The 13,366-nt window shown below is 47.4% G+C and overlaps 1 protein-coding gene across 9 annotated transcripts in view; it reads left to right on the top strand.

Annotated features, from left to right (window-relative positions):
* LOC121588595 (protein winged eye-like) overlaps positions 1 to 13,366 on the top strand; it is a 341,422-nt gene that overhangs the window by 316,445 nt on the left and 11,611 nt on the right. For all 9 annotated transcript variants that reach the window (XM_041906695.1, XM_041906696.1, XM_041906694.1 and 6 more), the window contains one exon: positions 305 to 457. In XM_041906695.1, the coding sequence (XP_041762629.1) occupies positions 305 to 457 (153 nt within the window). The remainder of the gene's footprint in view (positions 1 to 304; positions 458 to 13,366) is intronic.

The raw sequence follows: 13,366 nt of genomic DNA, 5'->3' as shown, positions 1-13,366 counted from the left end.
ACTCGCTCTATGCTTGTGCCGGCCGCCGGACCGACCTGACGACGATGATGCATTGGCGCGCGCGCTCGCTCTTGTTCCATTCATATGCACCGCCGCACGGCAACGATTCATCAACTTCTTCTCCTCCGTACGCAACTGAACGGGCGGCATCCCTTCACCTTCCGTTCCGGTCCGATAATCTCACGCTTGCACCGCGTGTGCACCATGCCTTGCCCTCCCCAACTGCATCCCACCACCATTGTGTGACACGCAATGTGTGACACGCGATCAACGCGTTTGGCTCGCTCTGCGCTGCGCTTTACAGGCTGCGCAACGCCCGGACTGAGCCAAAACATGTTTTTCACCGGCACCAACTCCACCATGATCCCCCTCGCGCCGGACACGGTCGCGATGGGCGTGACCAATGCGGCGGTGCAGAACGCCGTCCGCACACCACCCGCCCTCTGGCAGTATCCTGGTAAGTAGATGCACATGCACTCATTTTATTTTTTCATCTTTTTTTTCTGCATCGCTCGTACTGTCCGCGAAGATTTCGCCTTCTCGCATCCTTCGTGGCGGAAATGGCTCTAATCGAAGGGGGGGGGACGTTTTTTTGCGTTCCGAGTTGGGGCCGTCGTTGCTCCACCCATCGTTGCGAGCGCCAATCAGCGATCGCGCACGATCGAGTGAACGACCAAGCGTCTCCACCTATTTTCACACTTGATAACGAACGCGGGACAATTTTCGCAAGCATTGCAGCGATGATTAATTAGTCTATCATTTTAATTGCAACAGATACATTGTTTAAAAAGTCACCGCTCAATGCAAATAAAACGACAGCAAGCTATGTCAATGCCGAAAGCCAAGAGTTCACCAAGCCAGACTGTCAACTATTATTGTGTTTACTGAAACATGGGCGACATAGCGAATGGATACATCACTGCCAAACGTGTGCTATTGCATCATTCGTAAAGCATTTCACGCATAACCAAAAAGTGCCAAAGCAAATCTTTGCGTTTTTTTGCTTGCTCACCGTACGGAAACGAATTATTCACACCTTGTGCTTTGTGTTTCCTATTTGCATCTCAACAATCTGCTCTTGTGTGCTTTTTTGTGGGTGTGGGTGTGTGTGTTTGCATGCATGCATTTGGTCACGCGATTAGCAACTGAGTGCAATAAAAATGCAGCCCAGCGTGCGGACAATAAAATTGTAATTAAATTCTCGATTCCCGACCGCATGCACTTAAGAGCAGCTTGTGCAGCGGAAAGCGGCCTGTTTCATGAATATGTATGACCGAGCATTTGATGGACAGTTTGGTGTGGCGGGGGTAGGTGCTCTCTGAATGTAGGTAATAGATCTCATCGCATTAACTCTTCGTACGCTAACCCAAGATTGCATTACCATGCTAAATGCACCGTCCGATGTGTGTGTGTGTGTATGTACCTGCGAGTGGTAGTTGCAGTAATCTCACTCGATTATTCCATTAGCATGTTTGTTTGGCGGGATTCGGTTTTATTTTTACCCCGGTGTACGTGAAAGAACGTTAGAGCGATCGCAAAAAAGGCCGGCCAAAACCGTTCGACGTCCCATTTCAGTTTCCATCGTGCAGAAATTTATTGCACTCTACCCCGCAACAAACATAGCCACAAAACTCCCCCATTGGCTTGATTCTGGTTGATCATCGGCAGCAGCACGTTCTTTCGGCACAAGTTTCCAGTTTCGCCGCTGCCAATCTACATGACATTAACATATATTTAACACAACATTTAATCTCAAGGCGGGCTATTAATTACATCATCGAGCTGCCTGGCCCCGACTCCCCCACCTTCTTTTTTTGCTATCCCGCACTCGCGGCCACTTTAACTCGTCACTCGTGGGATGATGCGCGGGATCAGCAAACCCCCCCTCGAAACGGACGCGACGCAGAATCGGACCCGTTGATCGTCGGGTGAATGAATTCAATGACGCCACCATCCACATTCGTCAACTCGGAAGTCGATCGTGACGGAATGCGAAACCGCCACATCAAAGGCGAAGAGAGCAAATGGGAAAAAAACAGAAGAAAAAAAACAACAGCCGCCGTATGGGAAACATACAGATAACATTTACACGGCACTAACGTGTCAGCGTCAGCACAGAAACACAGAAACCTGCCGGTATCATTATTTCATTAGGAAAAATTATCAACAACCTCCCCTCCCCCCCAATCCCTCTCGCGCTCGTCAGCTTTCCGGTTCGTGCTGGGGCGTAGTTTATCGAGCCCTGTTTTCGGCCATTTGGGAGGGGGGAACCAGCATAAGGTTTTTTTTTATTCACCTCACGCTGAAGCACGCCGTTCAAAATGATGGGTGGAACACGGGGCGTTGAGCTAATCTAACGTTAATTAAAAAGCCACTCACCAGATGAAGGGAACACATTTGCTTGATTTAAAATATGATATTAAAATTAACAAATGCTATAAATAGCGAGCAGTTTGTAGCGTGGACTGTAACATTCGCTTCAACAGAAACGTTCCTTCCGGGGTGCGGGGTTTTTCTGTACCCAAAACGCCAAATACAGCCTCTCAAAAGGCTTCCGCAAACGCTACAAAAGACTCACACTCGCACAACAGATCGCTTACATTTTGCAATCGAGAGCACCGACAGTGGAAAAGGAAAGAAGCCTTGCCGACGGTTCCATTATCCAACGTTTCAATTTGCTGAAATTGGAATTATGTGCCGTGCCTCGTTCGTTATGGATACAACATCGCCCGGCTGCTATTCTCAACGGCACTGTAATTACGAGAAGCCTTACACCAGAAGAGTGACAAACTAAATGCTCTCCCGAAACGTGTGTGTGTGTTATTTGTTTGGACACAAGGGGAACTTATAATTGGAATGACTCAAAACTCTCCACGCTGGTTGAGAAAAGAACAATTGTAACCACAGCACGCTGGGAGATGCAGCAGCAGCAACTGGCGGCTCTCACACCGAACCCAACTCAACCGGAGACGGCAGTGACACGCGGCGCGCACCGCTCGTTATATACCACTGGCGCGGACACGGTAGCACCAAGGACCCTGTCTGGAAACCGCAGAATGATTATCCTTTCGACGCGACGGAGGGGTCTCGTGTATCGATTGACGCTGATAAGATTTCACTTGCCCCGGCGTGTCCCGTCCAATTTTGCGGTCCCCTCCGTCGGTTCGCACACACACACTTCAAGAACGAATGAAAAGAAACGTGTGCGGCCATGCACACACCACCACCGGGTTGAGCTCAAAAGAAACCAGGGAGCAAAACAGGAGAGGAAAGAAGCAACACAAAAAAAAAACAATATGCATCCATCGATCCGGTGCAAAGCTGTCAGTCAGCCGAGATATGTTTCATTAATTTTCACCCATTTACCGTGTACACACTCGGTCGTGTGCGCGTGCAAGCACACACACACACACAAGCGCGCGCGCGCCGAAAAGCCCCTTTTTATGTTCGATTAAAGAAGCCGGCTAAAGGCTGGCGCGCGAGATATGCTCGTTTCACCAAATCACTGTCCAACACGGGGACGACAATCTGTGCATCCGAGGGACTTGTACTCTGTGTGTGTGTGTGTGTGTTTTTGATTCAATTTTCTCCGCTCTCGAGCCGAATCGCGAGGGTTGTCTGACACTCCTCGGAAGGTTTACTGGCGAGCGGGGAGAAAAGGGTGAGCAGAAACAACACCCAAAAAAAACCCCTTTGCAATCGCCCTCACGCCGCCAGTGTAATGCCACCACGATTGCTTACGCAAAAAGGGGACACGGGGTTGCGCGGTTCCGTTTCCACAAGCATATCGAATGCTGTTTGATGGCATGAATGGGTGCGAGTCGCCGGCCCGGGGACCGGCCGACAGACACGACAGCCGGTTTCAGTTCCGGCCGTGGGGGGGGGGGGGGGGGGGCACTTGAAGCGTAAACTGGCGATGGGAAGAGCCCGCGTGCGTATCAAAGACAATTATCCACATCATAAATGTCACATTGATTTGTCTCGATGCTGTATCGCAAATCGCGGGGAAGGGGAGAGGGGGTGGCGTTACGCTCAAGAGTGCGTTCGGGGCTGACCGTGGCCTGTGCAAAAATGGAAGTGATTGAGCGAAAACTGCACCACAGTTGGCATTACTTCATTAATCGTGAGTCGTGAGCTCTGGACACCTGTAATGTCACGTCAATGTGTTTAACGACACCTTTCGACGATAGTTTATGTCGGCAAACGATTCAACCCCCCGAGCTCGATCGATAGGCCTGACATTCTGTGTGTGTGAGAGAGCAAGCTGTGAACTTTCTTAAGCGCTGCAGCGTTCGCGCAAGACATCAATTTGCGTGGTCTGCACTGTACGCGAGCGATAAATACCAATCAAATAATGGTTGTCGAAGAAGAATGTGTCGAATTGAAGAAACAAAAATCCACCACCACCTCCCAGAGCCATAACTCACTGAAATGTAAGCCTTTTTAATTGCGCTGACCAGGTTATAAATTTCGCTTCTTCATTAATCCCTGTGAAGTGTAATTGTAGCGCGGCGCAGCTTACGACGATACATTGTTGTTGTACGGCTCTTCTTCGGTTCGATACCTTGCTCGATGCTCAAGCGTGGTCCATGCTCAGTGATGTATAACGAATAAAGGAATTATCAATAACAAAAAAAAAACAGCAGAAGAAATACCTTCGTGCCTGTGGTTTCGTAATTTTTTCACGTCCCTTTCTGCCCTCAAACGAGTTCCGAGCAAATTTACCATCTATCATAATATTCGCATCGTTTCCCCCTCTCCCTGCCACCCTGGGGGCGGCACGAAATAAAGTTTCATCAATATGCCATAAAACATTGATTAGTGAATCTGCGTGCTTGAAGGTTTGGTGTTGTTTGGTGAGTTTGTTTTTAAATTAGATTTTTCCTCGCCACTGGACGAAATTCCACCGTGGACAAGGGCAACACACACTTTCCCTGTGCGGCGTATCACCAATTGCGTGTTTTTAATGTAATGTTTCATTGTGCATAGTAAAAAAATACTCACAGCGCGGTGGTGAATAGCCAAAAGACCTTTTGGATCTGCCCGGGTGACGGTTCATTTAGTTGACGACGGTAAAGCGAATGAGTCGCGCGTCGACAAGTTTCGAAACGATGGCAAATTAATCCTTTATTGGATTGGATCGGTCTGGGCCGACCGGGAGAGTTTTTCGTCCGACCGGCTGGGACGAGACGTCAGCACGTGGACAACAGTGAGATCCCAGCAGGAAGACTGTATTAAAAACCGTCGTCCCGCCTTACGCCAGGAGTTTGGGTTTTGTGGTGTAATCGGCACTGGGTATTCCGTTTTTTTGTTATTCTCGAGACGAAACAGGCAAGAAAAAAATGAATCCTCTGTGAAACTCTAGAAGCTACTGCGCACAGTGTTGACGGGAAAGGGCACACCGTGGTTGGCTTTACTGGCCTTTACTGTCACGTCTTCTAGCAGCGAAAGTCTGTCACTTCAAAGCTTCCGAAGCAATGTCGCTATGAGGTACGAACAAAAAACCGAGCGAGCTGCCGAAATATTGTTGTCAATGGTTTTGCCAATTAAAACGATGGTGTGTACTCGGTGCTCTGTTGTTCGCATTCCGCTACGAAACACACAGTAAGAGCAATTTTGCAAGAGCACGTTTTTGTATATGGAGCACGGCGTTGAAGAAGATTTGCCACCAATATTTTTGGACTCTTTGCTTTTATGGCATTTTCTATATTACGAAATTCTGAACATCTTTGTGTGGAATGACACTACAGTGGACGTCATTTTTAATGCAAAATTAATAGTTACCAACAGATAGAAACGCGACCATAGACCGATGAAGGAATGTGTTTTTGCAAATCGAGTGAGAAATCCAATTTCCTAGTTCCGTAATAAAAATACTTCATCTCAAGTTATTGCAGAATAAACATTGATCCATCTAGCCTTAAAATGATGAACTATAAAAAAAAACTTTCACCAATTCAAATACAGTTCGTGCAATGTATCACCATTTAAAAAAAGCACACACACACACACGCAATCATATCCATCCAGTTAACGTCCTGCAAATGGCCCATCCACCAGGCAATAAAAAGGTACTTCCCAAGTGAACACCGGAGCTCTTTCTCACGTGCACAGGTGCACACTTTTACAGCGGGTGTTGGAGGTAAATTGACGCGTGTTAAGCAGCAATGCGAACGGGCGGCTTATGCAATAAAGTGGGCTCCCCAGTGCACAACTCACCTATCAGTGCACGTGCCCCCGTGGTGTACCGGTGAGATCCGGCCGGCGATAACCAATCCATCGGTGAAAAGCCTGTGCCTGCCGGCCTGCCTGCCATCGGAAAGAACATCAAACAATCGTCCGCCGCCGTCTTTTATCGGGGCGCGGATTTCTGATGCTGCCGTGTGGCCGTGATGCAGATTCTGTACGGCACACGCAACGGCACGCGTGTGTGCGGGAGGCGGAGGCTGGCTGGCTGGCTCGGCGTAGAATAACCAATTAAGTGTAATTGGAGGCAGTTACACACTGGCTAGCGTATGTAGGGCTGGCGCTGACGAACGCCTTCCAGCCAGCCTAGCGCGGTTTAATTGCAATCCCTCGTATGGGCCAAGAGTACATGTGCTTTTTGATTATGCTCTCTCTTTCTCTCCCTTTTTCTCCATTTGGTGGATCAGCATAAGGATTGCAAACCCTACTTGGATGTACACGCGTATGTTTACACGCGGTTCAATGCTGAACGCCGTGGTGTTTGTGTGCGTGCATCTGTTTTTTTTTTTTATCAAGCATGCAAATTATTTGCCAGCGCGTTTGCTCGAAAGCAAAGTGCGCTTCTTTGGGAAATTAAAACCCGTTCCTCTGCAGCTTGACGATGCAATTACACATCCCCGAAAGTGGGCACTCAGCACGCGACTCCTTTTTTTGCTGGCATATGAACATCAACCCACACACACACACACTCGCGAGCGCGATGCATCAAAGTCTGACTTTCCCTCCGACGGGACGGCTTCATAAAATGGATGATGGACCGTTGCGTGATTAACAGATAAAACAGAATTGTCTTGGCACAAAAAAAGTGCCGGATGAGGGTAAGCGAATGCCGAAAATAGTTACATCATCGGCTGGTGCCGAACAAAGAAAAGCGCCCGGATGACATTTATTGGGATTGTAGTACACCACGCGATAAAGGAAAAGAATCGAGCCTGCAACGGACAGAGAGCAATGGGTGCCAGAGCCTGCCTGTGTGCCTGCCAGCGCAGCAAACGGCTTGAAGCCTATTTCCGTGAAGTGTGACGCTCTGCCGGCGCATCAGGGCGGCCCGTCCTCTACCGGCGTCCTAGCAGTTTTGCTAATGCTCTCTCTCTCCGCCTGCCTGTTCCCTTTTCGTTACTGCGCGCTGTGGGTCGGAAAAATTGGAACCATTCCAAGTGCACCCCGATCATAAATGTCGATCGATTCGCCCCACAGTAGGGCGGAGGTTCGTTCGAATGGCTAATGATTGTCGTAGCAGAGAGAAAGGACAAGCCCATCAGGGCGAGCGCGCCCAACTGTGTACCGACGACCGACCGAGCCTCTTCTCTTGGCTCTTCTTTTCCGATTTTCTCTTCCTTCCTCCCGAGCAGCACTAACTTTATCTGATTCGGGTGCACAATTGTCTGGAAAAGTTATAGCTCCTCTCCACCGGTCCCCCTCCCCTCGAAGCCGTTCTAAAATCATCGCGTCCTCATTCTATTTGTATGCCCGCGCGTTCGGCCGTTAAACGATAGTTTTGAACGAGAGCGCATAAAAGCGCACTTTGCCCAGGCCGCACCACCACCATCACCACCATCAGCACCGTGTACTTCGAAGGCCTCTTTTGAAGACGAGTGCTGCCACTAATTTTTATGATGCTATCTCGTCCGTTTCGATTTCGTTCGAAACCGGCAAAGGCCACTCTCTGACCGCGACCGTGTGAGTGTGCTGGCATATTTTTTTTGTTCCTTTCTGAAGTCGTTGGCTTTTGAAAGTGGAAGGTTGGAAGCGCTTTTTTTCCTTCAGATTTTTACGACGCGATTGCATTATACCTTTTCATACATCGTCGCTTTTTGGAAGCATTTTGTCACGATGCCAGAAAGCAATTATTTTCCCTTGACCACATTAGGATTTATAGTAATTAAAGTTTTCCAGTTTTAAAGCGGCACTTTGCCTGCCGGGTCCGTTGGTCCGTGGTACTGATTGAGCGATACCAGCCGGCTCTCTTGGGGCTCTCGTTTGGGACGCTCCCGGTACACTCTGTTGCATTCGGTGTCCACCACCTCCTCTGGCTGGCTCTGGTGTATGTGTGCTTAATCCATATGGCTATAAATATGGAGGCGATATCAACTGCAATCCAGCAGTAATGGGTTCCCATTTCATTACTCTCGATGTGTGTGACTAGTTTACAGCTCTAATGTGCAACCTTTAGTTAGACGCTGGAAGAAGTGGATCCTGTACTAGACACCACACACCCACACACACACACAGCCAGACAGTCAGTCACAGCAGTCAGCATAAATTAGTGATTTATCCAATGAAATATTCATATTAGACTTTGCTGGAAAAATCTCCGACTCCCTCCCCGGGCACGTGGTGCTAAATGCAAAACTTTGTCCTAAGCGGCAACGTTGAGTGTGTGGCTCTGGATGCTGATTCCTCTAGCTTGAGCGCGTTCCCTCGTGTACCGCGTGTGTGCTATGCTATTTCGGTAGGATAATTTGCTCCTCTCACACACACACACACACTCCTTGCGGTGAGATGGGTTTTTATACATTACGGTACTTTAGAGGTAAATTTTTTGTCCTGCCTCGGTTTTTGGGCTCTGTTCACCGTGTGAAGTGTGGAGTGAAGCGAGCCCAACCCCAACATTCAAAGCATGTGCGTTCTAAGCTCCGATTAAAAATCCCATTAGATTCGGTTTCCTTGCCTTTTTCCGCGCGCGGCTAGTCCGACACACACACACACAAACAAACAAACACACACACACACACACACACACACACACACACACACACACACACACACACTGCGAAAAGGAAGGCAACAGACTGGCGTCTCTGCATCGGTTAAGAAGGGACCTCCGTGCCTGGGCAAGCCAGTGAAGGACATTTGCTACTGCAAAGATAAAGCGACCGGCTTTCGGTGCCGGGATCAACCGTCCGACTTAACGTCGGGTCGTGTGCGTGACACCCGTCGTCGTCGCCGTCGTCGTGAAAGGGCCACCAGCGCCGCGATAAGGTTTTAAATTTATGAATTGAATTCTAATGAATCCACAAGCCGTTCATTTGTGCCGTGCTGTACAGAATAGGCAAACGAACCGAACGAACGAACGAACGAACGAACGAACAGTAGGAAGAAAAAAAAAACCATCAGCCGCTCATTCGCACGCTCACAGGTGTTTTATGGTAGGGAACCTTTGATATTGTCATAAATTGGCACGCCATCGTGTGTGTGTGTTTTTTATTTCTTGCATCGTGCTAAAGATAAGAGGCAAAAAACGTAGCAAAAGACAAGAGCAAAAATCGTAAAATTCCACGCATACTAATTTTATTGCATGGTATAACGCAACAAACAAAACAAAAACGCAACGCACGCCGCCCCCACTATACATGCACTTTAGCTGAATAGCTTCTTATTAGCCATTGAATCGGGCGCTGGTTTGGTGCGAGATGTGCGTGTTGGAAAAAAAAATCCGAAAAGCCCAAGCGCGCAAGCGATCCACGCCAAAAAAACCCCACTATCGACACTAGTCGTGCGTTGAAAATGATGCAACTGAAGAAAAAAAACAACACGATAAAAAAGTATAGTTCATTCATCCATCGCACGTCGGGGAGGTACAAAAATTGGTCATTTTTGTACAGCCTATTGCAATCGAAAGGCCCGTGAAACGTGAATGTGAATCAATCAAATGCATTCAACAGACAGATTCAATTATCCATGCAACATGCATGGAGTGCACTATCATGTTCGTGGCGATTTGCCTTTTTTTGTTTTGTATTTTGCCTCCTTTTTGTAGGAATTTGTGGAAGCGTATTGCTTACTTTAAAATTCAATCGACTATGAATATTCCGTGATGTTTTTTAGGGGACCAACCGCTTCCTGCTTGTTTTGCAATTAAATGTACAGTTATGAAAAACGGCATTTATTACATAAACTCAAATAAAATTAAATTGAAATGTTTAATTTGATGATTACTGTTCTGTTTGTACGTTATTGCAAAAATATCAATCCTACATAGCCAAGTCATTCGTCGGAACGGGCCAAGATAGCACATTCAAATTGTATACATATACGTGTGGATAATATATTTGGCAGGGAACATGCAACATTATGGAACATTGTTATGGCAACATTTAAGGCATATTTGCCCAAAAACTATACAAGTACGTCTGTACAATGCGTTGTATCACGATAAATATGAACTGCCTTTTTTGCTTTTATCGCTCTGTAAATAATTTATTCCAAAGCGTCCCGTGCGTCTTCCCCACCCGCCCCAATCACTCGTCTGGTTGTGCAACAAGCGCTATACAACAGCAGGGCCTTAAAATGCATTCACAAATTGAATGAAAAAAAAAACGAAACCAAATTTTAAAAGAAAAGCAAGAAACGAGAAACCTTTTCCTCCAGCACAAACAATCATGTGTGGATGTGTGTGAATGGTTTCGTATGTTTCCGAGATCGGGTTTATTTCATTTCGTTTGTTTTTTTTTTTTTTGCAACATACGGATTGCCTCAGTTTTTTGCCTAGTGACTGTTGATTTATGACCTAATTGTAGGTGCGTGTGTGCGTGTTTTATGCGTTAAAAAAACTTACAAAGCCGTCATCTAGCCTCTATTATTGCACCGTCGTCTTCTTGTCAGGCCTGTAACTCGCTAAGTATAGTACACATGAATAGGCTCGGCTTTTTTATTTTTCTCACATACAAAAGAAGATCACATTTACTGATTATGATTGAAGCAGAATTGAAACATCGCTAGAAAGCATCTACAGATACACCATCCCGGCTTATTATGTTGAAATTATGGCCGTTTAAAGTGACGTTTATTGTGACGATGCACCTGAAACAGCTCGATTTGCTGGCTTCAATGGAGAAGTGCTCGAGTATAGAGCAAAAAAAAAAAAGATAACTTTGTGTAGCAAAGCAACCTGTAATAGACTTAGTTTTGCAAAGCAGCTTAAAAGATCGCCCAGCACAAGGCTCAGAGGAAGCGATACAATCGAAAGAGGTACAAAAACATGGCATAAAAGCGAACAAGGACGAGATAGTGGGTTTTTCTCTTTATTTTATCCGCTACTACATGCGAACATTATTATGCACGCACACCTATATACTGGAATGCATCATCATCATCACCATCATCATCATCATCATCTGCAACAGAAGCAGAAACAACACAAACATCGGTCAGTTGACGATCGGACTGGCCGGGGCGGCGCGTGGAGTGGCTCCGTTTAGGCGGCTAGTTTTTCTTCATCTCACCAAACCGGGACCGGTGGACCGACCAGCCCCGGAGAAGGGTGCCTTCGCGATAGCTAATGAATATGCTAATTTTCGCGGCAGAAAAGTAGTACCTTCAGTGGCGGGATCGAATTTGCACAGCCTTTCCCTTTTTTTTTTTGTTGTGTCCCACTCTCGGTTCCACTGCGAACGCTGAACGCTGGCCAGGGTTGATAGGCAGTGTATCAACACACACACACACACACACATGCATGTGCATCTCGCACGATAGCCACCCGATTACTGGGTGTGTGTGGATATGGGGAACCACTTGCTGCTGCTGCTGCCGCTACTGCATCGCCCAAGGGAGGGAGGACGGTGTTGCATAGTACATTGCACGAGAGCGCGTACACAGAGAACACACGATGCCCCACACACTCCGATGCCACTCTACACACATAAAGACAGACGACTCATTAACACGTCCAAGTCGCCCGTTCTCCGGATACTAAAACGACTGCAGGAAAAAGGGGAGCAAATCACCAACAGCAAAAAAGCACACACACGCACACACACACACGTAGGGCTTAACTAGGGGGTGGTGATGTGGTGGGCCCCCTATTAGAGCCGGCGGTCGGTGGCGGGCACTGGTCGAACGACGGGCGCGCTAATTAAAAATCGGTTGCTGCGGTTAGTAGCTCGCACTTCTTCTCCAGAGTCCGATTTGCTGCCCCACGGGCTCGAGTGATTGGGACGGCGGCCCCAAAACGCCCCGGAATGAATACGCGAGCGTGAAAGTGCATAACGTACGCCACACCGCGGAGTGCATATGTGCGCGCGGTCTGCGTGTGTGTGTGATTGGGTATGTAATTATGGAGGCACTCCTCCCTAATCATGTTTCGTTTCGGCAAAACATATTCAGAAGCCGTGGTGTGTGGTGTCCGTGGTAGAAGCTAATTTTGCATAAAACGCCAATATTCACGCAAACCACGCAAACGACAAGGAAGGAACGGAGAGGGAGAGAGAGAAGCGGGGAAGAGTTAGTTTCTATTCCGGTTTTTTTTTTCTGCATTTGCATTAGCTGTTCGCATCAGTAGGTATGGAGGAGTTCGTTTCATAATAATGAGGCAAGCATTTTTTCCCTCTCTCTTCCTGTGTGTGTTTTGGCTAGCTGTTCCGGCAGTGCGTGCCTTCATTCTATTTTTCGCCTCAAAACAGCTCCTAATCAAACAACGGCAGCGCATACACGCACACTTTCCGCATAAAATCATTCGTTAGGTAAAAGGGTTTTTTGTTTGCAGAAAGACTCTGAACTCGGCTTAGAAAGTGCAACACGCGACGAACACTGCACTTTACCAAAACCCCGGTGTGTGCAACGAAAATCTTGAAATACACGAAAAACAATAATTTTCCCTACTCACAAGCGTGTGTAGTGTGCGCATCTCGCCGTGCTGCTGCTGCTGCAGGTGTCGTTTGTGTTCGCCAGCCCGAGCAGGCGCGTTTTAGCTCCGCCCCTAGATGCGCCGTCGACCAATCAGAGAGCGTGCGTGCACTGCCGAAGCTCGGTTCGTCCAATCCGGTCGGCCGGCTTTCGGTTCGGTTTCAGCCACTTGTAATCCAAGCGCCATGCAACACCTCTGTCCACGTTTGTAGCAGCCGACTGCGGCTTGACTCTCGCTCTTGCATGGTGTTGTTGTTTATTTATTTTTATAGATGTTGGTTATGTTCACTTGGCTTTAAATTATTTTCAAGCTATGCCTTAATATCTGAAATATTCTTACTGTCAATGTATTCATTTTTAGCGATAGCTTGTCTCCTGCATTCTGGATTAAATTATCGATAGTCCAATATGTTGATCGATTTTGTTTGTTTCTATTGCACAAAAATCTGTGCATAGTGTCGATTTAAAGCGATTTATTCCGTTGAAGCGTGACGCG

This window comes from Anopheles merus, chromosome 2R (genome assembly GCF_017562075.2).
Source record: "Anopheles merus strain MAF chromosome 2R, AmerM5.1, whole genome shotgun sequence".
Taxonomy (NCBI): Eukaryota; Metazoa; Arthropoda; class Insecta; order Diptera; family Culicidae; genus Anopheles; species Anopheles merus.
This window is presented reverse-complemented; position numbering and strand designations above follow the sequence as displayed.